The sequence below is a fragment of the Buteo buteo genome, chromosome 16 (assembly GCF_964188355.1).
Source record: "Buteo buteo chromosome 16, bButBut1.hap1.1, whole genome shotgun sequence".
Classification (NCBI taxonomy): Eukaryota; Metazoa; Chordata; class Aves; order Accipitriformes; family Accipitridae; genus Buteo; species Buteo buteo.
Window position 1 is genome coordinate 14,699,554 of NC_134186.1, and position 26,523 is coordinate 14,726,076.

Consider the following 26,523-nt stretch of genomic DNA (forward strand, 5'->3'; position numbering starts at 1 on the left):
AGAGCCCTTGAGCACTATTCAGGCATGTAACATGAAACAGTCTCTATCCCAGAAATTTATAATCAAATTAGACAAAGCAGACAAATAAGGGGAAATAGAGAAATTGAGGCAGGGAGGGACAAAATGGGTTCTCTGCCACCATGTAGCTGGGAACTGTGGAGCTAGGAAATAGCACAGATGGTTCCTTTTAAAAAGTGAAAACGAAAAGGTGCAGCAATGTAAATGAGAATTTATTAACAACAAAGCCCAGAATCTGCACCTCCGGAAAGAAAGGGAAAATAATTTATCCGCCCACACTTACTTTTTTCTTACGAAGGCAGGTGAATACAGCTGCACTAATAGAGTGTGACGCTCACAATCCTGAGCCGTGCTTAACTGATGCAGAACTGAGAGGTAACCATCGTCTCTAGGAAAACAATAGCCCTTGCAGCCTCCGCGGTGGCTGCAGGGTTACATCCTATTCATTCCCTGCACGTGTCATTTTCATGTGAAGGTCTATCCAATCCAGCTGTTATGGAGTCAATGGATGAAGCTGAAGGACAACAAGGACAGCTGAACAGGAAGGAGCAGTCCCTGAAAACCTCCCAGAAAACAGCGCTGCTTGGTTGGGCTGACCGGTGGAATGGATTAATGCCTGGAGACAGCATGTATCTGTTTGTCCTCTCACAGATACTGGTAAGGCAGCTTGACATCACTTTGAAATGCTGGGACCCTTCTTTTAAGCTTTGTTGGCTTGGGAGGTTTCCTCCTCATTCATTGTAGATGTAGCAGTGGACATAGCTGCAGTCCTCTCATTTCTGCAGCCACCTCTCACAGCCTTGCTTTGCAAACAGCCCCTGCCTTTTGATGTCCTGCCCCTCTGCAAATGCCTCCTTTGCCAAATGACCCATCTCCCGACAAAACCATTTTCTGTAGCTGATATGTATGGGGGTAAATAACCGTCTTGTTAAAAGGTAGAGTGGGAGGTGTATCCTTTAAAGTTGCAATGTGCCTTTCATGTTTGGGAATGAGGGTATACCTCTGTGTGAGGGTGTTTAAATATAGCAACATTGCTTTTGTAGTTTTATGATAACTGTGGTGCGTGCAGCAACCTTAAGTGGTTCAAATGAAATGTTTCAACATGTGTATGTTTGTGTGTGTATCTGTTTATAGAGATGCTTATGTGAACATGGCTGTTTGTGAGAGCTTTGCATAGTATGGGCTAGGCCTTAATAGTCTTTTAATAACATACAAAGTTCACTGAATTACCAGTTTTAATCTAAAAGTAATAATGCTGAAAGTTCAGAAGTCAGAGGAATCTGTTGCTTTTTTGATGTACAGGCTACCATGGGCAGTCCTTTTGCTAGTGTAGATCAGAGTAAGCTTGCTTAACTCAGTGATATGTATCTAGCTAATGGTAGCTAAGCATTTAGCCTTCAGTCTTTTTATTCTTGTTAAGGTACAGCCTAGAAAATACCTGACTACTTAAAGCAAAAATGATGATCAACATGAAATCAGTGAGAACTAAATTAGTTAATTATGCAGTCTTGAAATGAAAATGAATGTTTGTCTAATGAGAGATGCTCATTATATATTTTATGATTGATTGCACAGCTTCTCTGCATGATGCTGTGGTACAGCACTTATGGGACCATCCCAGCAGCTCAGAACGCCTTTGACCTGCTGTCTTACTTGCTTACCCCATTTAAACAGTTTTTGTCAGATCAAGGGGAGGTAAGTCCCTGTACTCCTCTCTGATTATATAGTTGATGTCAGTAGCCTTGGGTGGTACTTCTAATATCTGTTCTGATTAAAAGTATAATACACATGTACTTCATATAATATAGTGACTGCTGCATTATGTGTGTGTCCTGAAACGGTGAAAAGAGTTTTCTGAAAATAGTTCCGTATTTTATCTTCAAGACACAGCGCTCAATTTTTGGCTATCATGTTAGATAAGCACAGCAGATTTTCCATAATGTGCAAATGATTGCAAATGAAACAAAGCAATAAGAAATCAGCCCACTAAGGTTTAGTTCACAGTAAAGGGAGACCTGGAACTTAATTTATTAGGGTGGATAGAAGCTTAAATTCTGGAAGAATGGATCAACCCACATAAAGGGGCAAAATCACAAGATACTCAGTCACAAAATTCTGTTTTTTGTTGAGTGTTTAGAGCATATCCATGTGCAGTAAAAGTATTTCAGGTGTACTAGGTGTACAGATTCAATTATTTTTAAAAAGCTACCCCAGTAAAATTGCTTAGCTTCTCACCATGACATAATGGCACATATACCAGTATGATTCATCTGATAAATTACTGGGGTAATTATACCCAGTGCAGATTTCTCTAGTGTGGACAGAACCTTAATTAAGTGTTAAGCAGCTACTTTCAAAAATCAAGTGAAATATATTTGCTGTCAGAATGCTTAGATTCATCATACATGATCTTTGTAGCAGAGGCTATGCGGTACAAATAGGAAATCTGACTCAGTGCCTCTTGTGGTTGAAGTACAGTGGATACAGTTCTGTATTGTTTTAACAGTATTTATGAGCTGCTCTTTTGTTTATTTGAAAGAAGCACTTTTTCTTTGCCCTTTCTCAGTTGGATTTATTATGCACAATCAGAGTTCTTCATAGAGTATAGCCTGTATCTTATTTACAGTGGGTCAATCATTAACAAATTGTTCCTTACAGAAAATCCCTGATTTATAGGATTTTGACTTAAAGTAAGTGTTCAGTGTGGAACAAACTGATTCCTAGAATGCACCACAAGAACACTCCAAGTATGACTCTGTGCAGATGTTCATGCATATCTGAGGACTGTTTATTATGGCACTATTTACTGTGCAAATTTAGACTTGAAAACAGTAAAGGCAAAGAAGTCTTCTGACATTAAAATAAGCAAATGTAAGCTCTTAACTCTGACTTTCTTTTTAGCTGTACTAGTGGGTCAGAAACAGAGTAAAACTCCTTGCCCACTGAAGCCTATTAGAATTGAATTTTGCACCTACTACTGAGAACAGGCTGAACTCTAAACTACTTAAATATGACTAAGACATCGGAGTGAATTTTACTGCCAGTGCTGTGAATGAACCTGATGGTATTTCACAGAATGTGTAGAAAATGTAGAAAAGTCCTGCGTGATTGGGTTTTATGTAAGGATCATAAACATGGGAACAGTAAACTTTCTTCAAAGCCCTTTGCCGCAGTATAAAATTACACTGACTGTGGCAATGAAACATTGGTCCAGGCTGCAAAATTGAATCATGGATCCAGATCTCAATTTTGGCAATGCATGAGGGTAGGAAGCAGATTTCCTGTTTGCCTTCACAGTGAAATCTGGGTTTTAGACCTTCTGAGATGCTGGGGCTTAGAGGTGGTTTCAATTTCAGTATTCTCCAAAGCCTGGCATTTTTTCTGTTGGTAGTGGTGGCTTTTCCACAGACAAAAGTATGGTATGACTAAATCTGCATGGGAAATCCAAGAATGAATACACAGTTTGCCAAGAACAGGCATGCAGATGCTATACTGTGCCCCTGAATACTTTATGAATCATTGTCAATTCTGTTGTTTCACAGGACCTGAATAGAATCGGGAGCATTGTGGTATTGTACATCCTGCTGTCTTTAGCTTCTTTAGGACTGTTATTTGTAGGATCGCTGGTAAGTTATGATACTGTGCAAACTATATCTATGCCCTTTTTCAGCGAGTTTTTGTAAGGTGTCCAATTTACCCGAAGCTGTTGATGTTATGCCCAAGTTGATTGTAAAGCAACATCTTTGGGGCTATTTCTATATAATTGTCTGCTTGCTTTACATAGAGGAATCATGACTACACTTACCCTTGCTCAATTTCTTGATGAATTGGGGATTACACTGATGGGTTTTATTCTTGCCATCCACAGATGGGCAAACTATTTTCACTTAAATAGAAGGGATGTGGTCCAATAATGGGACCGTCTAATATTGCTGCCTTATGAATTGGCTGCAGAGCATCCAGTGATTTAAGTGGCAGAAAGAGCCGTTCCAGAGCACCAGTGCACTTGTGAATGTAATGCCCTTGTAGATGTAGGCCAAGGCCCCAGTTGCAGAACAAGATTAGTGGCATGACTAAAATTGATCTAGTTAGCTGTCAGCTGTTTGGGAGCAGGAGGAGTGTATCGTGTTTCTCCCTTGATTGTGTAACTGGCACAAAGTTGTGTGGTAGATGGGAAAGCTATGGAGAATTCTTTCTTTTTAGGGAGCTCTAACTGAACATGGCTTTTCATACCCCTGTATACTGTTCTGCTAGAGTGGGAATGCAGTTGCTGAATATGAAGGTGGAACATCACCTCCTGTCCTTACAGCAGTGCACATTCAGGTAGCTCAGGAAGCTGAAGCTGTACTGTGTACGTGCCGTTTGAGTGATGTGCAGTATAATGAAGTACATCATAGAATCACAGGACTGCTGGTGGGAAGGGACCTCTGGAGATTGCTAGTCTAACATCCTGCTTGAAGCAGGGCTGTTGCCAACAGTCGATAAGGTCAGCAATGCGTTTTTCTACACAGGTTTTGAAAACCTCCAGGGAAGGAGATGTATCATCTCTCTGGGTACCTGTGCTATGACTGCATGTCGCTCTTGGGGAAGAATTTTTTCCTAATATCTGATCTAAATTTCCCAAAGCTGAATGTCCAAGCTGAATTTCTGCAGCTTGTGGCCATTGTCCTTTGATACCAGCTGCCGCTACCAAGAAGAGCCTGGCTGCATTGTCTCTGGAGCTGCCCTTCCAAGTAGTTGCAGGCTGCTGTTAGATCACCCCAGCCTCCTCTTTGCCAGGCTGAACAAGCTCAATTCCCTCCACCTTTTTCAAAGGTCATGTGCTCCAGACCTCTGACCTCCTCTGTAGCCCTCTACTGGGCCTACTCCATTTTGTCCCTATCTGTCTTAAACTGGAGGGCCTAGAATTGGACACAGTATTCAAGGTGCAGCTGCATCAGTGTCAAGGAGAGGGGAATACCTCCTTTGATTTGCTGGCAACACTCCCTGGTGGAAAGTTTGTCATATTACATACCATGGTTAAGTTCACTCAGAGGCAGCACAGTGGCAAGATCTTCTGTTTAATGTGTCAGGTGAATGAACTTTTTAAAACCATTCACAAGGTGAAGTAATTAGTGTTAATGCCTCCATTATTGGGATCATTGATGTAGGCAAGGAAGTTAGCCGGATTTATACAATTTTCTGCTTTTTCAATGCTGCTGTTCCTCATCCAGATGAATTTTGTCCTCAAAAAATAAAATTCTAGTGGTTTTGTAATTGCAAATATTAAAGAACAAAAATGAGACATCTGAGAATTGTGATGAACTGTGTCAATTCCAGGTAATTTTGCAGCAAAACATTCTGAGCTGGAAATCGGAATAGCCGGGATTTGATTTTTCTGCATATCCAACCTATTTTTTGGTGGATGGAAACATTTTATTGCTGACCCATTCTTAGCAGAGAAAGTAACTTTAAATGAAAGCTCTCTGTGCCCAAAAATTCTGGTCTCAGTTTGAACTGCTTTGTGTATGTGGTAACTCCTTGCAAGTGAACACTTATATCAGTGTAGATGAGAGCAGAATTGGCCCGTTTTTAAGTGTTTGTTAAAACTTTTGTACAGAAAACAGTTTTATAACAGTTTCCATGTAGTCAAGCTTGCTCTGTTTTGTATTCCTGTGGTCTGTGCTAACAGTCTTCTAGCTAGAGTGGAGGCATGAATGTCACTGTTACAGCCTGGTCTCTGAGCAAGTTGCAGAGCACCAGAATATAAGAAACTTCCTATGAGTTCAGACCAATGATCCATCTTGCCCAGTGTGCTCTCTCTAACAGTGGCATTAGGAAGGAGAGGCTGTTTAGAGAGAGCGTATGAGCCTTGTCCCTTCCTACCTACCTGTTACCTTACTCTTTGACATCTTAGGTCATGCTGCTTTGCAATTTGAAAACATCTGCTTCCATCAGTATTTAGGGAATAAGGTATAAAATAGTCATTAGCAGAACATTGAAAATAATGTAGTGATGGAGCTAAGGAGGGTTTCTAGAATCCCAGCCTGGTGGAAAACAGACAGTTGCATGAAGACAGTTTTCTTTATTTTCCCTCTGTCTCAGCTGAGTGGTTTCTCTCTCATCCTCTCTTTGTTTTTTTGTGTGTGTTTTAAATTGGTTTTAAGCAACATGCTGCTTATAAGGGAACTTGAAGGGGTCTTTTACATTGAGGAGTGCCTTTATGATGAAATCTTTCTTTCCCAAATGTACCCTTCTCTCTTTATAGATGGACCTGATACATCAGTCCCACACTTAAGTATATTCTAGATGGCATACCAGTGAAAAGCAGCTTATGCATTTTTTTTATTCAGCAGCTCTGGTATCTTATAGTAATGCTTTAGTAGTTCCCTGGGGAAGGGAGAAAATGTGCCTGTTTATACAGGTACTTTGTTGCTGTAGTGTAGAGTAATAACTATTGGGCCATATAACAAGGCTAAGAAGTGGTGGTTAAGTGGATTCTCAGAAGTGATACCAAGAGAACAGAGGCCCTGTCTGGTCCGTGCACATGCTAAAGTCTAGCTCATTCCCATATCAGGGAATTTGTGACTTTAATATATGTACAGCAAATTTTGCAGGAGAGTAGACCTTAGCTAACATTTGAAGTACTTTTCTGAGAATAGCCAGGTACCAGGATCTGTTCGGAGGTTAGCAGTCACAGTGATAATAAAAGGCTGGATAGAGTTCTTGAGGCTTGTATTAGTGATGCTGTCTGTTTTCTGTCCCATATAATGGTGTGTTAAGACCCTGGCAACTGCAGAGAACCAGCATTGAGCTGTTTAGTCCTCCTGAACAGTTTTCAGAGCTGACTATTTTTCCATTATTTAGTTTAACCCCATCACTTTTATGTGTAACTTAATTTCTTCCAGTGTCTTGGGCAGCTCTTATTTACCACACACTTCTTTCAACCCAAAGAAAAGCTGCTTTGTTTCTAGGGTGAACTTTTTGTTCCTTTGGATTTACAGTTTGTTAAATCACCAGTAAAATCAGTCCTGTGTCACCACACCAGCTCTAGAATCTGTAACATATAATTGGTACCTAGACCTTACACTTGTCCCTCAGCAGTTGATTTTTAGTAACAGCAGCACTCTCCAGCAGTACAAAGTTGTTGAGCAGATACTTTACACTCTGAACTGCTCAGCTATTACAGTCTTGCAGTATGTGAAAGAACCATGGCTAGTACTGTGGGACTGCCAAGCTCTAGAAGTCATCCTGGGGAATGAAAATAGAATCAGATCTTCAAGCTTCTTGCTTGTCATCCAACAGGCCAAGCATGTAGGACAGACTCAGTTCAGACTTGGCCCAAAATTTGTGTAAAATAAAGGTCTAGTAATCATGTTCCTATGTTTGCTTTTGTAATTACTGTGTACTGTGATTAACTGAAACAAACAAAAAAACATTTTATTTGAAGTAACTGACAAATGAATACTGCTGCTTTGTGACAGTCTAACATTTGCTAAAGCTGACTATGAACAGAAATTAAAACTTGCTTCACTTCCTTTCATTCTTTAGGCTCAGAGAAATGAGAATACATGAAGACACACAGGCACAAGAAAATTGTTGTTTAAAATCGTAGACAAGCTAATATGCTTTAGCAGCCTAGGAAGAGAAATCTGACCTTTTTTCATGGCACATTTTCTAAATTCAACTGCCCTTTTAAATGCCATATAAGAAAAGGATAAAAGAGGCTTTACTTTGGAAAATACGAGCCCTTATTTTTAGTCTCAAAAGGATGTTTGACAGTACAATATAGTTTGTATAACATTTAGCCGGAGTGATACTGCTCCTAGTTCAGTGCTAAAGGGATGAAGTTGGCCTAAGGTTCCAGATCCTGGAATTCAGAAGTGGGCTTGAAATTTTTAACTGAGGCCTGTGTGGAGGATTAAATAGTCTACTGATACAATCTCCAAATCATCTAGTGTGCCACAGCATCCGTGCAAACCAATATGATACAGTAATTTTTTAGATTCATGCCATTTCAAACCTTTCATTTATTTATATTATAAACTTTAATATTACATTTATGTCCTAGAACTTCACAAGATTTATTATTTAATGTATATACCATATTTAAATCAGATCATTAGATTACAAAACAGTCTTTGCCACTGGCCAGAAACTGATATGGGCATTCTGAGTCTCAAAACAGGTACATCAAAATCAAGGCCTCTTTAAAAAATGATTGGTTTATACATGAATTTGTGGTACGGTGCCAGATTTTCAAAGATGTGCAGTTCAGGAAAACTGTATTCACTTTAACCCAACTATATCTAAATTTTAAATGGAAAACCATAAGGAAAGGTATGACTTGTAGAATAATACAGTAGGTTTTTATTTTGTAAACAAACCTAGGAAGTGTAAGAAACTGAACAAAAGGACAGTGATATCATGTTGGCTTGCATGTGATGGTCACAAGCACATTCCGCTTCCACTGTATCCCTGAGTTAAGCCTGGCCAGCTCTGTGGAAACCTCTGTGGCTGAAAGCAGGTTTGAATGGGTAGATGTGAATCCTTGTAACATGCACCACAAAGCTACTTCTGCATGGAACATTCCTGTCCTCTTCAGTACTCTCCAATTCTAATGCGTTATAGCAAACTGGGATGCTGCCCTAAAGACCCATCCTCTAGGCTGCATGGAAGGGCTGGCAACAAGCAGAAAGCTTTTTTAAATGTTTGTTTCCTCCAGTTTTGGCATCTACTCAGAGCTCGTCCAGACCCCCCCTTTCCACTACAAGAGGACAGACGCCAATCTGTGAGCCGGCAGCCTTCATTCACATACTCAGAGTGGACAGAGGATAAAAATGAGGATGACTTCCTAGATTTGGATCCTGTACCGGAGACTCCGGTCTTTGACTGCGTAATGGACATTAAAGCGGAGACAGATCCAGCTACTCTAACGGTTAAATCCGTGGGCTTGCAAGAAAGGTAGGGTAGATGTGACTAATAGGGGAAAGTCTGGTCCCAGATTTTGTGCATTTAGGAGTTCTGTGCCTAGTAGGAAGCTTTATTGCCTTCATGAATGTCACTTTAAAATGTGGTTTTAAAGCCAAGCATCTGCTTTATTTCCTGTCTTGTTTTCAGTCCAGTCATAAATATAAACTTATTAGCCAAAAAACAGAGAGTTTCTAGACAGCTGTCAACAAGTGTTACTCAAAAGCATCATTTCTTTCCTTTAAAATATCCATTTGTGTTTGATCGGTCTCTTGCCATTCCCCAAGATGGCAACTGCATAGCATGAAATCCACTACAGGGCCGTGGAAGCTTTTACCTCTGAAAGAGGTGTATCTTGTTAATTTTTTTCTGCCACTCATGCTAGAGGATTAGTCCTTTCTCCAAAAGCAAACCATAGGACAAGTGGTAATCTGCAATAACTCTCATATAAATAGGTTAGTCCAATTCCTTTGAAATTAACCCAGTAATGAACCTTTGGGGTGAGCCAGTGTTCACTGTGTGAACCATCAGGACAACAGAGCTTCTCGGAGAGATTCACATTGGGGAAAAGACAGTTTTATGACAAAATGAAGATCTTTTTCTGTTTTGTGTTCTTTCATTTGTCTTAGTGAAATAGAACAAAGATCTTGGTGATAGAAATCCTGTGAAGAAATTCTGCAAAGGTGATGATGTTAAGAATAAGAGTGAGGTTACTGAAGGGCCCAACATAGCAAAGTATCACTTTTCTTTATTTCTAGGTTTTCAAGCTTAATTGGAGTGCTAACCATAGTTAATTCTCATATCCAAAACTTAAAACAAAGGGCAGAACTTACATTTCAATAAGTGTGATGCTGAGTTTCCAAAGCTCCACATGACACAGTAAAAGGGAATGTTACAGAAGAGGCTTTTAATTTGCACTCTCTGAGCTTAGAATGTTTTTTCTCACTTTATTCTTGGTTACAACATTTGTCCTAAAATGTCCTACCTTTTACTGTTATATTCTACTTTAAATATGAGATTGCAGTAACCTCTGGGGTTTGTCCCTGAGCCTGCTGCTACCAGTGAGTTTTGCCATTGTTTCTTGTTATGGGCAAGACTGGGCTTGAAATGCATCAGTCATTTGTGCTTTTCACTATCCCTGATTCCATTCCATTTCTCTCATTTTAAAAATTTCTTCTCAGGTGACTGCTAGCCTGCAGGAAATTTATTCACTGTTTCAAGAGAATTGGGGAATATCAGTTGGGAAATATCAATTAGTTCAAGTAATGAATTACATTTAAAAAACTGTCAAAGAAGTATAGATGGGAAAAAGAAAGCAATCGCTTGAAGTTCTCACACTAGGTAGAACATGTACACTTAAGATGTGAAATAAACTTGTTTTCAACATACATGTGTGCTTGAGAAGCCAGACATTATTTCAGGTTTGAGCTGTGCTCTGACAGATTTAATTTACATCAAGCATTGGTCACTCTTCCTTTGTTTGGTGTTGTGTTGAATTATCTACCTATCCCTCTTTTGCATCCATTCTTCTCTCTCTCTTACTTCCCTCGCATTCTTTAACCACCTACACCATTAGAAGGGTAGTCACTAGCTAAATTCAAACAGCACTGAATGTTACTCTTAAGAAGAAACAATCTCATTTCCTCATGCTGAAGACTGTTAATATCTTTATGTATGTAGCCTCTTCTACCTTAAAAGAACCAAAAGTATTCGTTATCAAATGCAGCTGTTTCTGGGGAGGAATGTAGTAACTATTTAACAGCACACAGGAGGATAGGGTAAAAATCTCTTGAAAGGTGTCACTAAAGATTCAGTGTCTACCACTAGTGGTCATGTTTCATCCAAAACAATTTCCCCAGGAGGCTGGCTGCACATTCTTCTGGAAAAACTCCTGAATCCAGAAAAGGGCTGTGATCCAAGTAACAACTTCTACTGTCTTCCCTGTGAGCTGGTCACGCCTGCATGTTTACATGGCTTTTCAACAGCTCCTGCAAACACCTGCTAACTAGATTTTGCCAGCTGAGAGTCATCAAAAATAGGTTTACTGTGTGGATGCATAGAACATTACATCTAGTAATCATCGTATTGTGTGATTTTATTTTTATGTTAAAGGTACTTAAATATAGATTCACTGATGGCACTTGAATCTTACTTTTGTCTGTGATATGCAAGATTGACAGAAGCTCAGAAATGCTTTAAAACTGCATTCAATAAACAGTGCAGGCATATTGACTTTTTCAGTTTTTTGTGTGGCTAACTTACAGTAAAGTCACTAAAGATTCTACATTCGACAGCATCTCTTGTTTTTAATGTAACTGTTAAAATATTGGGACATTCATTTTACCCTTTTCATGATTTACTGTTATGGAAAGAAAGTTTTTCAGACAGAAAAATTATTTGCTGCAATCGTTGGCTTCTCATGTCTTTTTTACTGTTGAACTGGTAACGTTTATCCCAAGATCTTACCCCGCTGATGTTGTCTGTGCTACTAATAAATGGTTATTCAGTAGGATCTGGCCTGACAAAAACTAAGACCGAGGTTTTCACCAATGGTGTCTAAAATGTCAGTCCATATTTAGGCATCCAAAAATACGGTGTGATTTACACAAGTATGAAAACTTTGCCTGCTCAGCACCTTTGACAAGCGAATTGCTTCTATTTAGGTGACAAATTATACAGTTACCCCACCACAGACAACACTTTGAAAGTGTTGGCCTTCATATTCCAGTGCACAAAATCATCTTCCGGTCTTGTCTACACAAGAAGCATCAGCCATTTTTCACAGTTAGTGGCCCAAATGTACACAGCAGAACCAGCTGGGTGCTTTTCTAAAGTCACTGTTTATCTGTCATTTGGACCGTGTTCATTGCTGACAATGATGGGTCAGTCTGTTGTGTTGTAAGCAAACTTTGATTGCTCTGTTTTGCAGAAGAGGTTCAAATGTTTCACTCACACTGGATATGTGTACCCCAGGCTGTTCTGAGCAAGGTTTTGGCTATGTCATGTCACCACGGGAACAGTCAGCCCGAGAATACCTCCAGACAGCATCAAACATACTTACTGAAGAGGAACTGCACAAGAAAGCACTGGATCCTTTCATACTCCAGGCAGAGTTCTTTGTGAGTATCTGACCCCCTCTCTTCTAGAAGCATCAGAAAAATGAGATGTTGACTCTCTTCTATGAACCTTGCTACTATTTTCTGCAAGTCTAAAATTAGTACATACAAACTCCACTTCCATCCATGAAGCATTTAATGCAATTCCCAAATTCATCATCCCTTGGAATGACAATATCTGAAAGGTTTCAGTGATGTTGTCACTTAAAAACTAGAGAATTTGTTCTGGCAACAAAAAAAAAGCTTTGTTTTCACAAGTGGGTTTTTTTCTGTCAGCTGGCTACTTTTTAACAAAAAAATCAAACTTTTTCACTAGAGTACAGAAGAAAAGCCAAGTTTGCTGTAGGCATAACTTCTTGAAATATGTCTGGAGTTGCCCTAGGGATTAAATTAGTCCAAGTGAATGCTATTTGCTGTTTAATGCTTGGTGTGGACCTACTTTCCAAGCCTGAATGTTTGCCAGTTAATCGAAGCACAGGATGGCTATGTCACTCAGCAGGAGCCATAGAAAGTGTGTCTTACTGGGTTTTTTTCCTGCACAAAAATTATTTACTAGTTGTAAGGTGCTATGTCAGTTGCTTTTAGGATTCTGAAGCATGTTTCCTTGGATCGCTGTGTCCACTGTTGCTTTGGGAGAAATAATTCTTTGTCTCATTTTAAGAAAAAATACACATATACAGATGAAGCAAGCAGTTGAAAATTGGATTTCTAAGTAGTTTAGGATAAAGGCCAGATGCATTTCAGTGTAGTGAGTACACCGGCTCTTTAGATCTTTGCATTCTATGATTCTATTCCCTAATTGCTTGAGTGTCCATGTGATAGGCATTGTCATGTTTATTGTACCTGGCAAAAAAAATATGCAAAATGCTGCAGTGGCTATGAGTATTATGTCTACTAGGCAGGGTTGTAAATTCCTGCACAAGATGGGAGGTAACCAGGGCACAGTCTTTGCATGCACATGGTCAAGGGCTACAGAAGTTAATGCTGCCAAGTCAAATATTTTCTTACACATGGAATCTCGGCAGAGCCGGAGGAAGATGATGTTTTGCAACATAAAAGCTCTTTCAGCCTGTCCTCTTTATGACCTGTAAGGGTCTGAAAGGGCAGGAGTAACACTTTGATTATCACTTGCTGTTTTCCCTCCTTGTGCAATTTCAGGGTTTTTTTCACTTTACAAGCACAGGGGGAGATAGATAGTCTGGACTTCTGTTTCAAAACAGACCACCAGATATCTGTGGTCCTTAATTCACTTAGTTCTGTACAAGTTGAAGAAAAGCAGCTTTTGTGTAGGCAAGCCCTGATTCTTTTAAAGTAAAGCATCTGTTGCTGTTCTAGGGAGGAAATGTTCGCTTAGTGAGTGTCTGAATTGACTGCTGAACAAGTCCACATACAGTTTCATCAGTCTCTGAGGGGCACTGTAGCTTTCAAGCAAAGAAAATAATGTTAGAAGTAGGAAAAAATATGCTTCATTTCTCTGAGAGATTTGGAATTCATTTTACTGGTGTTCAGAAAATCATTCAACAGCCAAAGTATCCCAAGCCATTTTCATTCTTTAATGAAAACTGAAAAAGCATAGCCAAAAATGCTGTGTAATCAAAATGTCATTTCTGTAATTAAAAATTGTAAACTAGTTTGTGGGGGTTTTTTATGAAACAGTTATCACCAGCTAGCTCTGCATCATGTATTTCCAGTCTGTCTAACGTACTTGGTTTGCAAACTCCAGATCAATGATGAAGCAAGCAGCCGTGTTTCATTTTGGAAGAAAACTCAGAGGGGACATCACTTGCAGGGCTAGGTCCTGAAATTTTTACAAGATTTAGAGTTTTACTCAGGTGGAAGTCCTGTTGATTTCACCAAGAATTTGTTTGAGCAATGAATGACTAAGTCCCAAAAGCAGACCATGGAGCTTGGCTCAGGAAGAGTTTTGGGTGACTAAATACCAAGTAACAATTGAGGAAAACATGAAGGTTTCGTTCCCATGCAGTTCCCCAAATTGATAGGAAGCTACTTCAACAAAATGTTTTTATCATTAATTGCCTCTTTTTAAGCCCAACAGTACACTCAGTGCTGTGTAAGAGACAGAATGCAGATAGTCAGTCTTCTAAAGCTCCGTAATTTAACATAGTCCATAGCTCTGCTCATCTTAATTTCTTCCCAGAGTGAGGCATATCTTACTTAACCCTGACTCCTGTTACCAGCATGTCCAGTACTGGCCTCTCAAATCTAGTGTGCAGCAGCTGGGATGACCAGCTCTGCTCCCAAGCTCCCATGAGACCTTTTTCTGCTGAGCCTGGTTAACACATCCTATCTCACTGTATGCCTGCTGACTTCAGTTGGTGGAAGGTTCCTGTTTGTTCTTGCCTGGCATTTTCCACTTACTTGCAGGAGGTGAGTAGTGGAGAATAAGAAGCCCCTCCATCTTTGTGTGTTCTTTGCGTCAGCAGCGTAGAGAGCAGGTAACCCCTGAACACCTGTTTGCTGTCCTTGCCCACGGAGCTTTAAAGTGTGATGAGCAAAACAAATGACGCTCCCCCAGTTCCATAGAGTCAGGTCAGTACACCAACCTGTCATAACGTGTCATAATTTGTTGCTGGTGAGAGTCACTAGCAAATTATTTCTTTCCACCCTCAGAGAGGAAGAAGGAGTGTGAGTCAGAAAGGATGGTGTCTGAGGTCCATCGCTTTTGGAGCAGAGTATCTTATGTACCACCTTTTGCTTAGTTCTGTGCCTACACTTGCAGTTCAGCTCTAATAATATTAGGAGCTGACATAACGCTGTCGCGCATATTACTCAATGAATTAGTCACTATGAGCTTTTTCATATTAAGGATTTCAGAAAGGAAAGCCAGTGACAGTAAAAGGAAACATCAATCATATTTTGGTGGTAAATTGCAAGAAGTACTGTACCATATGTCTCAGTTGACTTCATCACTTTGCCTCCCTCACAGGCAGGACATAATGGGCTTGGGTGTTTTATTCCACTTCTGAATCTAATAATATTACCTGCTGTGTTCTGTTTTTTGGGTTTTTTTGTTTGGTTTTGGTTTTTTTTAACAGGAAATTCCAATGAACTTCGTTGATCCAAAGGAATACGATATTCCAGGCTTAGTGCGTAAGAATCGCTACAAAACAATTCTCCCAAGTAAGTTTCTGCTTTTTAAGTCACTGAGGCAGGATGGTTTATTCCACATGCTGAAGGGCTTTCCACTTTCCTTTCCAGAATGCACGAAGTGTGCTGTCACTACAATGTATTGTCCAAAGGCCATATTTATGAAGCAGCAATATGGCATAAATCAAATTTCAGAAGAGGTACAGAACATGAAGAAGCTAAGATTCACTGAACATCAGCAGCACTTAGGTTTTTAAGTCATTAGAGTTGTATCATTTGGTGCTAGTTAAAAATTCCACCCAAAAACTTGGTGTGTTTATTCAGATGTTACTTACTGATTTCTTTCATTAAACTCCTTTTGAAGGTCTAAATTCTAGCAATGTTATTTTCCTGACCAATGTTTTTCTCAGAATCATGCCTCAAATGCAAACTGAGAGTATTGGGAGCTGGCCTTATGGCATTAAGATGATCCAGAAAATGAAAATCTTTTTCTTTTCTATTACACTATTTTCATTTGTAGCCAGGAGTAGGAGTTTTGAGAAATATTCTGGTACAAATTTTTAAACGTGTCATCATTTTCCCCTCTGTCATATTTAAGGTTACTTTTAAAAGTGATAGTTAGAAGTCATGCTTCTTTTTTTTCTGTTAAGCCATTGTTGGAAGATGCCACCACTAGCCACGGTAGCTCTATTTGCAAAGCCCAAAAGGTTCAATATCAGGTTAGCAAAGATAAGTGCAGAGAAGTCAAAAATGTCCTCAGCTATACCTATCATTTTGGTCAATGAACCTGGATTGGAAATGGTTCCAGAAGAGATTTTTTTTTTTAATCTAGACTTAGAACTCCAGCAGCTGTAGCCAATGATTCAATGTGCACAACCCTTCTGATAACTTTGTGCTCCACCTTAGACCAGAAGTTTACACTTCTGCCACATTTCACTATTGCTGTGCTAATGACTATGGTGGATCATTCAGGTATTAATTCACTGGTTTTGCTGGAAAAAGAAGATTGCAAAAGTGGCTAGTGATTTTGGATGCCCAAACTGCTAGATTTCAAAGTGATCTATATATTCTGAATTTGGTATCTAATGTGTACTTTGAGAACTGGATCCATTTTAAATATCTCATATCGGATGTTTAAACTGAAACATCAGAATTGCTGCCATTTTGAACACCTTGTTCCAGAGTTGTAAACAGATGCCAATTGGGCCACTACCATTTATTTTTAAGAATGATCATTCAGTGGGTTAATTATTTGCTGCAAACTTCATCTTGGCCATACGGATATCTGCTAGCAGCCCTTTTTTTCACTTTGACCTCTCTAGATAAGATAACTAGTTTCTAACCCTGCCATGCATCCAGGGGTTAACAATCTTATTCCAAGCTCATTATGATCTGGATATTTTTTCTGAATGAATTCCAAAACTAGTAACCTCTATGCAACTTTGTCCCTGGCTGTGACCAAAGGATGGCTTGATATTGCTGAGGAAAGCAGAGGGCTAACTGTTCACTTTTCTCCAACTACCTCCGTTTCAAAGAGCTTGGTGCTAGCAATAGAGAGGCTAGCAAGGAGAGCTAAACAGCCCCTTTATGCTTCAAAGCCAAGGATCCCAGTAAACTATGGATGCACAAAGTAGGAGAGGGAACTGGAGGCAAGATGAGGGAGAGTCCAGTGCTTTTCAGGCTTTGACCATCCACTGACTTTTGTTTCTGAGCTGACCAAATGTAGCCTATGCTGCCTTAAGTATCTACCTAGCCTTACTTCAAGTTCTAGCTGCAGAAAGTAGTAATGGTAGGAACTGCTGAACAAGCCGCAGTACAGCAGACTCAGACAACTGATTATCATAGGGAACAGCAAATGCTTGATTACCAAACTAGAGTCAAACCCAAAATCTGAAGTTAAAAAGTAACTAAAATTCCCTTACCAGCTGTATCACCAGAAGCAATATAGGCAGTTATCATTAAAAGGTAAGCAGTCACTTAACATAATGATCAGTTACTTGCAACCCCAGAATTGATTGTAGTAAGTGAGAGACATGATAATAGTCTCTAATTCATCTCATTTATATTTCTTTTGTAGTAAATTCTTTTTGCAGATTCCCCAATTTTGCTGTTGGTAGTTAAATGGCTTAGAAGGTGGCTTTTTGATGGCAGAAGGGTGGTTTTGGGAAAACACCAAGCAAAGGAGGTTGATTTGGGTATTTCATAACTATGAATTTGTTTGTCTGCAGACAGTCCTCTTCCGGGGTTGACTCCTATGGCATTTCCTGGAAGATGATAACTTTTTTCTAAGATGTTTAGAGGCACTTTTTGAATATATAGAAAAGAATGTTCTTGTTACAGAATTCCAGAGGTGGCAAGAACTTATTGGAGCATGTTGTGTATCAATCTCATTTAATCCTTTTCTCAAGAGTAATGTCTAGACGGACTTTTTAAATTTCTATATAGCTGTATTGCTTTTACACCATTTTAAGTTATGCAAAACATTTCAGTTAAGTTTAGCGAGTTCCTCTAAAATGTCAGGCATAGTATCAACACAAAATGGCCATCAAAGAGACTGTGGAAAAATAGCTGACATATCATTTGGTTTCTTAGAGATACAGACTACTACTGCTTTCTTGGAGCTGTAGTGTCTTCTTGATCCTGGCCTGTGCACTGGTTTTGTCCTGGGAGAAATGTTTTCATTAAGAGTAGGATTTGGTTTTGCTTAAATGCCTCTCTATTGAAAATTTGAAATTCATACTGCAAACTCTTATATTAAAGTCTTACTATGATTTTTTTCTTTAAAGAGGAATTATTCCTGTTTATATATTTCTAAGAGGTGCGATTCAGCTTCAGCTACACTTCTGCAAAACAGTGCATGTTCTTGTATCAACAATGCATTAATAGGCTTCTCTTATATGAAATAAGGTTGAAACTGTTCACTAACATACTATGTTAAGAAATGTAAATACTACATCAACAGAAAAAATCACTAGCCAAATATTATAATATAAAGTAAAAGCATATTCTGAATAATGTTTTAATATTTGTGGATACAGCAATAAAAAAGTTCATAGTGAAAAGTAACTCATATTCTATTGCAGTTGAAGAATACTAAAAGAAACCTGTGCTTAAACATCTGTGGCACTTGTTGATAGAATTCTTCAGATCCATTTTACTTCTCCCTGAAGACACACCATGAGTTGGACAACATAGTATTATTACTATTATTAGTAGGGAAAAATCATGTAATCGCTACTCAAACTTCAGCAGGCTCCATGGATGAGTGCATAAAACAGGCAAAGGGACTTCCTGCAAAGTGTCTAACTACCCAGTCCAGTGACATTTGAATAAACGTCTGGCAACCAATGTCACCTTTTTAATGGTGTAATATGTTTCAGGCTATCAGAATTACTAATTAAAAAGCAGATTTTATCTCTCATCTCTCCATCTCCCCAGCATTAGAGAAGTGAGCAAAGTTGAGCAGGAGGGAACTATTAGAGAGGAACTCGCTGTTTTCAGTACTTCTGTGCTATAAAAGAATATCTTTGTTAATATCTTTGCTTCGCAGCTTGTGATTATATTATCACATAATAAATAACATGAATCCGTTCTGAGGACAACATTTAATGCTGAGTCTGTATTTGTAGTACTGTAGAAATTACAGTGTGCTTAATTGTGCTTTACCCAATATCATGCTATTTTTGCATATTTTTCATTTTGTTCTGGTTTCTAAGCAGCCTGGATTTTTTTATGAAGAAGTTATCTGTGGTTTGTTTTTAATATTCTCCTGGTGATATACACTATTGCTGTTTGTTGAGGCCTCTGTCAGGAGGATGTTTCTTGTCAATGGTAACAAACTGTGTAGTACTGGTGAAAGTGGATGAACATGGACCTGTGGCAGCTCGCATTAAAATCAGTGGAATAGCTCCCATTGACTTCAGTGGGAATTGGACTGAACTTCTCAGGGAATTATGTTTTCATTTGTTGTCTTATTAAAACAAGAATAATGCTTCGTAAACAGCCCCGATGAGTGAGACTCAAGTACTGAAGAGATTTATGCAAAGTACAAGAGACTGTTAATATTCTTAATTTCTCTTTAACCATTATATTTGTTAAAAGCACATCTTGGAGTTTAGTTCACTGCAAGATGAAATAGGAAAAGAGTTATTGTCATCTGGCTTGCCTGTGTGCAAGAAATGTGTGTTTACAGTTTGGGAGAAAAGCTGTTTGCTGTCATTTCACAAACGATATTCTAATGTCTTACAAGCCATAATGAGTCTGTTGACCTAACAAATTGAGAAGTAGTTTCCTGGAGCAGAAAACTGCTTTTCCAGAGTCACTCTGGGACACTGACTCTGCAACAAGAACAATTAAGCAGGCTTCGGAGAGTGGGTAAAACTATCAGAAGCAGCCAAATTACCCCAACCATCCTTTCCCTTCTTTTATGGTAACACTTTAATATGGGAGCTCTCCAAGGCCACTCAGATCTGTTGTGATGGCCATGAATGCATGTAAATGTCTCGCTGTACAAGATAACCTTGTGTCTGTCTTTCTCTCCTCTGAGCAACTGATAAGCTATTACTTATCTCTTCACACCTTTCAGATCCTCACAGCAGAGTGTGCCTTACCTCAGCTGATCAGGACGACCCCCTCAGCTCTTACATCAATGCTAACTACATCAGGGTAAGAGCTCAATAATCCAATGAGTCTGCCTAGCCTCTATCAGCCACTGTTAAAGTAAACAGAATTGCAACATCCACTGGCTTTTAAAGGCATCCTAGCTGAACTGATTGCTCTTCTCTCCTGCTTACATTATCTGAAAACCAAATCTCAAAGTGCAGCTGTACAGGTTCAGACCAGACAAAAACAGACTTCTGCGCTTCTTGATACTGATTGCTTGTCAGCTGGCCTGACTAAGGCACCGGATAATAAGCCTGAATAAGGCTCTTGACCTAGCCAGAATCACCTCATGGCTGTTGGACACTCATTGATGGAATTATGTGAGTCCATATTGTGCCTTTGTTCCATGTACACATGTGCAGGAGAGAGAGAGAGGGGGGAAGAACTGATGCTATTGAGTCACCATTTCAGCCAGTGGTAGCTCTCTTGTTTTAATGACTGAACCTTCAAGGTTGTGGTGGACATCCCTGTTAAAACTGATCTCTCGTTGTTTTGTTGGCAGGGCTATGGAGGAGAGGAAAAGGTATATATTGCTACTCAGGGACCGATAGTTAATACTGTCAGTGATTTCTGGAGAATGGTGTGGCAGGAGCATTCTCCCATCATTGTCATGATTACCAATATAGAAGAGATGAATGAGGTAATGGTGTTACGTATAGTCTGTGTTTTTATCTGTACTCTAGCAGATATTTTCGGCATAGATGCTAAGCCAGCAAACAGAAGTTAGTTTAGTGGCCTGAGCAATCAGAGCCAGCATTAAATTCTCCAGGCTCAGAGAAGACATGGGCTTCTCTTTCAGTTCAGTTTACTGTAAGTCTGGTTTTGCTGTCTGACTTAGCCTACTGCTGGTTTTGCCATTTTTCCTCTCCCAGCTGACCTGAAGCTTCTCCAAACCCAGCCCTATTTGCAGACACTCTTTCAAGTTCTCTCTAAAGGAATCAAAAACAATAGTACCCCATAACTACTAAGGTTGAATATCTTTAATCAACAGTGTTGGTGCTGCTTTATCTTGCATTTATTATGATTCAGTGTCTATATCGACATTTCATTGACACTGTCCCTGACTTGTAAAAGATGCCAGTTACAATAATGAACAGCTAGAGGTGACCTGGATATGGAGGACCTTTTCCTGAATGCATTTAGGGAATGCTTTCGAAATACTGAAATTAAGATGCTGAACTTTTTCTATTCACCACCTACTTCTAGAAATTAAACTGTCATGGTGTTTCTGCTAATTGACCTAACGTGATTTTTGTTTGCAGTTTAAAATACTGCTGTCCTTCAGCTGTTAATTACTTACCTGCTGAAATATTTGCCCCGTGGCAGAGTTGCAAGAACCACATGCCTGGGCTTCAGTTCACAGACAGGTAGCTGAGCTTATGTCTGCCTTTATTGGCAGTGTAAGATGTGACAAAGTGGTCTGGGCATGTGTGGGGCTCTGCATCCCCCCTCACCACTGGCAGCAAGGTGTAGTGGAGAGATCGAAATGGTGTTTCTTAAACTGCAGCAGCAGTATTTGTCAAAGCCTGTCTCTGAGAACTCATTAGTAATTTAGGTGAGAGAGATTCCTTTGGAGAAGAGGTTTTAGACACTTAGAGGCCCAAAAATATGGGCATACCTCTGTCATACACACAGAGTTATAGTGGCTTAACTGCTAGCTGGAAGCTTAGTGCCCATAATTATGCATGTGCACAAACCTTTAGTTTCCCCAGTTGTGAAGTAAATAAATTTAACCTTGAACTTTAGTGAAAAAAGACATGAACAAGACAGACACAGAATTATCATGCTTGCAAGTTAAAAATGGTCAGTTATTACAGCTGACTGATTGGACACATATTGTCAAGGCATTGCTGATGCAAAATACAGTATGTTGCTGATCTAAATGTTTTGTTTGCACTAACATTTTAAACTGACATCTGCATCTATCTGAGAGGCAGCACTGAAGTAATAATTTGCTTGTTGATCAGTTGCCAGTTTATGGCAAATAAGGTGTTAAAATGTCATGACATAATGTACTTATCTGGTGATAAGTTCTTCCACTATAGTTTTCATAGCAAGATTGTATGACAGGAATGTAAAATACCCTTTACACCTGTATTTCCTCTTATCCACACTGACCAAGTATTTTGCCCATCATATCAGTCTTGGGAAGCAGTGCACTGCAGTGCTGATGCACTATGTAACTGGAGCTTGCTACAGCCTACATGTCATAACAGAGCTGCTGAGTCTTTTCTGATACCTTTTGTGTCAAAAATTAAACGGTGTCAGGAATCTCAGCCATAAATATAGGGTAAGTCCTTTCATGTAAATGTCTTCTATATTCATTCCCTTTCTTCCATTACACCTATATTAATGTATGAATAACAGGACTCAGAAGTACATAGATTCAAAACCTTTGTTCGGCAATGATGCTCATAACAGAGGCTTTGTGTTCCTTCTCAGTGCAATGACTTTGCTAATGTATTAAAAGCTCTGTATCTCAGCCCTCTGTTACATCTAATCTGAACTGACAGACAGCCCACGGAAATGAGTGGGCAGTCTTACTCCACTCCTTTAAGCAGAGCAACGTCTGTGCTATTGATAGCTGCTTGCGCTCTTGACAATTTTTACAATGGATTCTGCAGTTTAAGAGTAGAGGAAGAAAAAATGCAATCTGCGTAAATAATTTTACAGAGACGCAGTGGGCCACGCTCCCAGTGGGTTATTAACTGATGCACTATGCAGATGGAACAACACTAATTCTCTCACACAAAAATTTTGACTCAGTAACTTTGCAAGATACTTTTCTGTTGTAAGCCTTTCTCCCGAAGTGGAATTATTTTTGATGGGGGAGAGCAAAATGATTTAACTTCCTTCAGGATTGTGTACAGCTATGTAAAAGAGGAGCTTACAAGCAGCATCTTTAACTGGGTTTGTCCAACAGCAGATTCTTACTCTCCTGTGATAACAATATTGCTTCTTCCATTATTACAAGGTAGCCTTTTTCTCAGCCCCTGCCTTGTTCATGTCATTCCTTGTTCATCATCTATGCACCATGTTGAAGTGCCTGTCTCTTCCTCTGCATATTGATTAGTTTAAAAGAGAAACTGCATACAAAAACCACAGTCTTTTTCAGTCCTCCTTCCAGGATAGGAGTGCTTACAAATTCTCACTTACTCATCTCTAGTGTTTTAGTACCACAATGTAGATTTGCAAATGGACTATAGTTTCTGCTTCTCTAATTGTCAGGTTGTGCTAGCTGCATCTCTGACTTTTTTGGCAAAATCAAATATAGTAGTCTAATAGCTCTCACAGCTATTGCTTCCTTTTAGTTCCTTAGCTTTGAAAGATTCTCAGTGTCCATTTAAAGTGGATTTTGGCACATAATCTAATTCTCAAAACATCCCCAGTCATGTTCTTTTGTACAAAAAACCTATGCAAACTATCATCTTACATTCAGAGAGCATTGACCCTTTATAAAAAATAGAAAAGATGTATTTTGTGTTTCCATATCAGTGTATACACACCACAGAAATATTGTAACTAGTGTATATTATACTAATCATTATTATCTTGAGAAAAGGATTAATCTAAAAACACAAGCACATTGCCACTGGCCTTTCTAATGAACTTTCAAAATGCACATCAGTTGCATGAAGAAGATAAATAAGGATCTGTGTATTTAAAAGCATTGGTTAGTCATTACTTGATTTATGCATTTCTAATCATGCAATCAGGCTATTATGAATGCAGCAAAAATCACCTGAAATGTGGTCCCTGTTTAGAAAGTGAAAACTTGTACTTATTATAGAAACAAAGTTTATTCATATTCATCTGTGCATGTGCTATATCCAATTTCAGAGGAGTGAAAATGAACCTCCCTTGATATCTGCTTAACTAGATTTATTTTATATTGCACACAGAAATGCACAGAATATTGGCCAGAGGAACAGGTCACCTACGAAGGAATAGAAATCACAGTTAACCAAGTCATACAAGCAGACGATTACCGTTTAAGGCTCATCACCCTAAAGGTAAATCATTCCAATGTACTTACAGTAGTTTAGCTGTCTAAACCGTTAAATGGAGATGTTCATGGAGACTTGTGGAGAAATCTTCTGCACAGTGTACTGCTGTACAAAGAACACTTTTCATTACTGAAGTCATTATAGCTTTGCCCAGTTCACCAACATACAAAGACTACAGTAAAATAAGCAGTCGGAGATTTAGACTGCATGTGTACAATCTGAAAGCTACCAGGCCAATTGTAGTAGTGCAGGGTTCACTCAAGCAGAAGAAACCAGTGACTCATTCTGTGCCTGTGTCCTCTGTCTTCACTGGTCATTTAAAGTGACGTGTTAGTTCATGGATAGCTTCTTACCAGCCTTTGCAAGTCATACTACAAACAGCACTTGTGGAATAACCCACTAAACTCTGTGATGATGTTCTGTAGAATTCAAAGGCTTGTTTATTCTTTGGGCCATGGGCTTAGGCAAAGGGTTACTGATTACTAACAGGGAACTTTTACCTACATGATGTCTTACATACTTTGTAGTATGGGGAGACCTCTAGGAAATACTTAGATTGTGCTTCTTGTCTTTTTATGGTCATTATTAGGACGCTGTCAGACTGCTGGCTACCCACCAGCTGTTTATGCCGAAGATGACTTGTGCTACTAACAAGAAGTGGGGGAGCTGAGAACTGAGCAAAAGGCATTTTAATTTTGCTTACCTGTTTTCAGTTTCTCTCAGCAGTGAAACTACTGGTCTGCTTGGCATTTGCCAGTGGTGTGGTAGCACCACTTCTGTTCATCATGGCTGAACCCCTTTTAATAGGTACCATGCTAATTGATAATTTGAGCAATTTGGCTGACTTGGCTTTGAAGATGCTTTAAGGGCTCATTCCACTCCAAGACACTAAAACTGTTGATGACCTTTAAAAACATTTTCACCACAGCATTCTCCATGTTTACATTTCTAAACATTAGTATCTTTCCAACTAACTGTATATGTAGTTTTTCATACCAGTAACCATTCTATCATCTTGTGGATAGCGAGCTTAAACACAGGTTTAATTTTTTAAGTACTTACCAGAGTCCTACTTTACAACTGTTTTCATTGCTAGGTTCTAGAATCTCAAGCTACACATTTTAATAAGAACAGTCTATTTACATAAACTTCATACATCTTTCATCTACCAGATCTGCCCCTGACCTCAGTATAACACCACAATTTCTTTCCAATCTGAAAAAACTCTCCTTTTATCCAGCCAGTTTCAAGTCTCTTCAGCCATATGCTAATAGGCAGAAAGCCAGCATATGAAATCCCATGTCTGGATTGGGAGTGTGGCAAGTCTGTCACTCATGTGTTTGGCAAAGGCAGCAAGGAGAAAATCACACTCCCTGACAAGTGGGAAGTAAAGAATATTTACAAGTATGTTGCAGACTTGCAGAGGTCTTAAATACAACTTATTCCAAACAGTACCATGCAGCAGCAAGAATAATACATAGATTAATTCTGCTGGAATGCTGGTGTCTAACAGAACCAGTCACTTCTTAGTTATGGTGACAAAAAAATTTTTCTCAATAAAAAACTACACTGGCTGTCAGAAGAGTTTTTCATACTTGTTTTAAATTGTTAAGTAGAGCATTTTAATATTAGTGAATATTGCATTTTTTTCAGCTTGACATTAACTTCAGAGATTTATGTTGAAATGTTCTTTTTTTTCCCTCTCTTCCTCCCCCAACAAAAAAAAAAAAAAAAAAAAAACCAAACAAAACAAACAAAAAACCCACAAACCACTTTCCCTCTACATTTATGGAAGGAAATTTGAGTCTCTCTCTGGGGAAGGATCATTCAAATTCTTCTCAGGAAGGTAAAGAGCCAGTTCCATTTTCAGGTGCAAATTGCAAAGGAGTGGCTTTTAATATTGGTATTGCAGTAGCATATCCAAAAACCAATCTCACTTTAACAGGTGTTGCACAAAACAAAGAAATAGTCCTGAAAAGCTTATATACAACAATTCAAGCATAATAAGCCATACTCCATCTCACAAGTACCTTTCATGCTAATACTTAGCCCTGCAGAATGTTTTCTTCTAACAGCAACCTCTCAGTGTTTTCCCAAATTCTCTTGTCCTTGCTCAGTTATTCCTTAGGTCAAGCTCTCCCTGTTCGACAAAGAGCTTCAGAATTAAGAGCCAGATATGAATATATCTTGTCAGTATTTATAACTGTGGATCCCACAGGGGAAAAAAAAAAAAAAGACAACAAGTAAACTGAAAGCCAGGTCACTTGTCAGGACTGGTGTATCTGGTACATTCAGACACTAACAGAAAGAAAAAAAGAATAGCTAGCATAGCAGAGTACAGCAAAGTCATAAGTAAAGAAGTATAGATACCACACATTTTTTCCCAATCATAGCCAAGACAAGTGCTTTCCTACTGCAAATGATACAAAAGCCTTTACTGGGAATACACATCTCTAAGGATGTAGTTCTTTCCCTACTCAAATGACTTGATCATTTTGATTATTTTCTTTAAGCTCATCCCAGTTTGTTTTTCAGTTAAACAATGTTATTTTTTTCAGTACTAGTGGGGCAGTGTCTCTTTCCCCCATCCCCAAATGTCAGGAGGTGAACTGCTGAGTTCTAGAGCTGAAATAAAGATTCCACTTGTTAAGTTACCATTGCCT

At 39.0% G+C, this 26,523-nt stretch overlaps 1 protein-coding gene across 1 annotated transcript in view; it reads left to right on the forward strand.

Moving 5' to 3' along the window:
• The first annotated feature begins 498 nt into the window (after positions 1–498).
• The window catches only part of PTPN5 (protein tyrosine phosphatase non-receptor type 5), a 36,504-nt gene continuing 10,479 nt past the window's right edge, over positions 499–26,523 (forward strand). Inside the window, exons 1-9 of the mRNA XM_075047059.1 lie at positions 499–675; positions 1,594–1,713; positions 3,561–3,644; positions 8,723–8,961; positions 11,897–12,086; positions 15,140–15,224; positions 19,777–19,856; positions 20,356–20,493; positions 23,756–23,866. Of these exons, the coding sequence (XP_074903160.1) occupies positions 514–675; positions 1,594–1,713; positions 3,561–3,644; positions 8,723–8,961; positions 11,897–12,086; positions 15,140–15,224; positions 19,777–19,856; positions 20,356–20,493; positions 23,756–23,866 (1,209 nt within the window). The 5' untranslated portion in view covers positions 499–513. The remainder of the gene's footprint in view (positions 676–1,593; positions 1,714–3,560; positions 3,645–8,722; positions 8,962–11,896; positions 12,087–15,139; positions 15,225–19,776; positions 19,857–20,355; positions 20,494–23,755; positions 23,867–26,523) is intronic.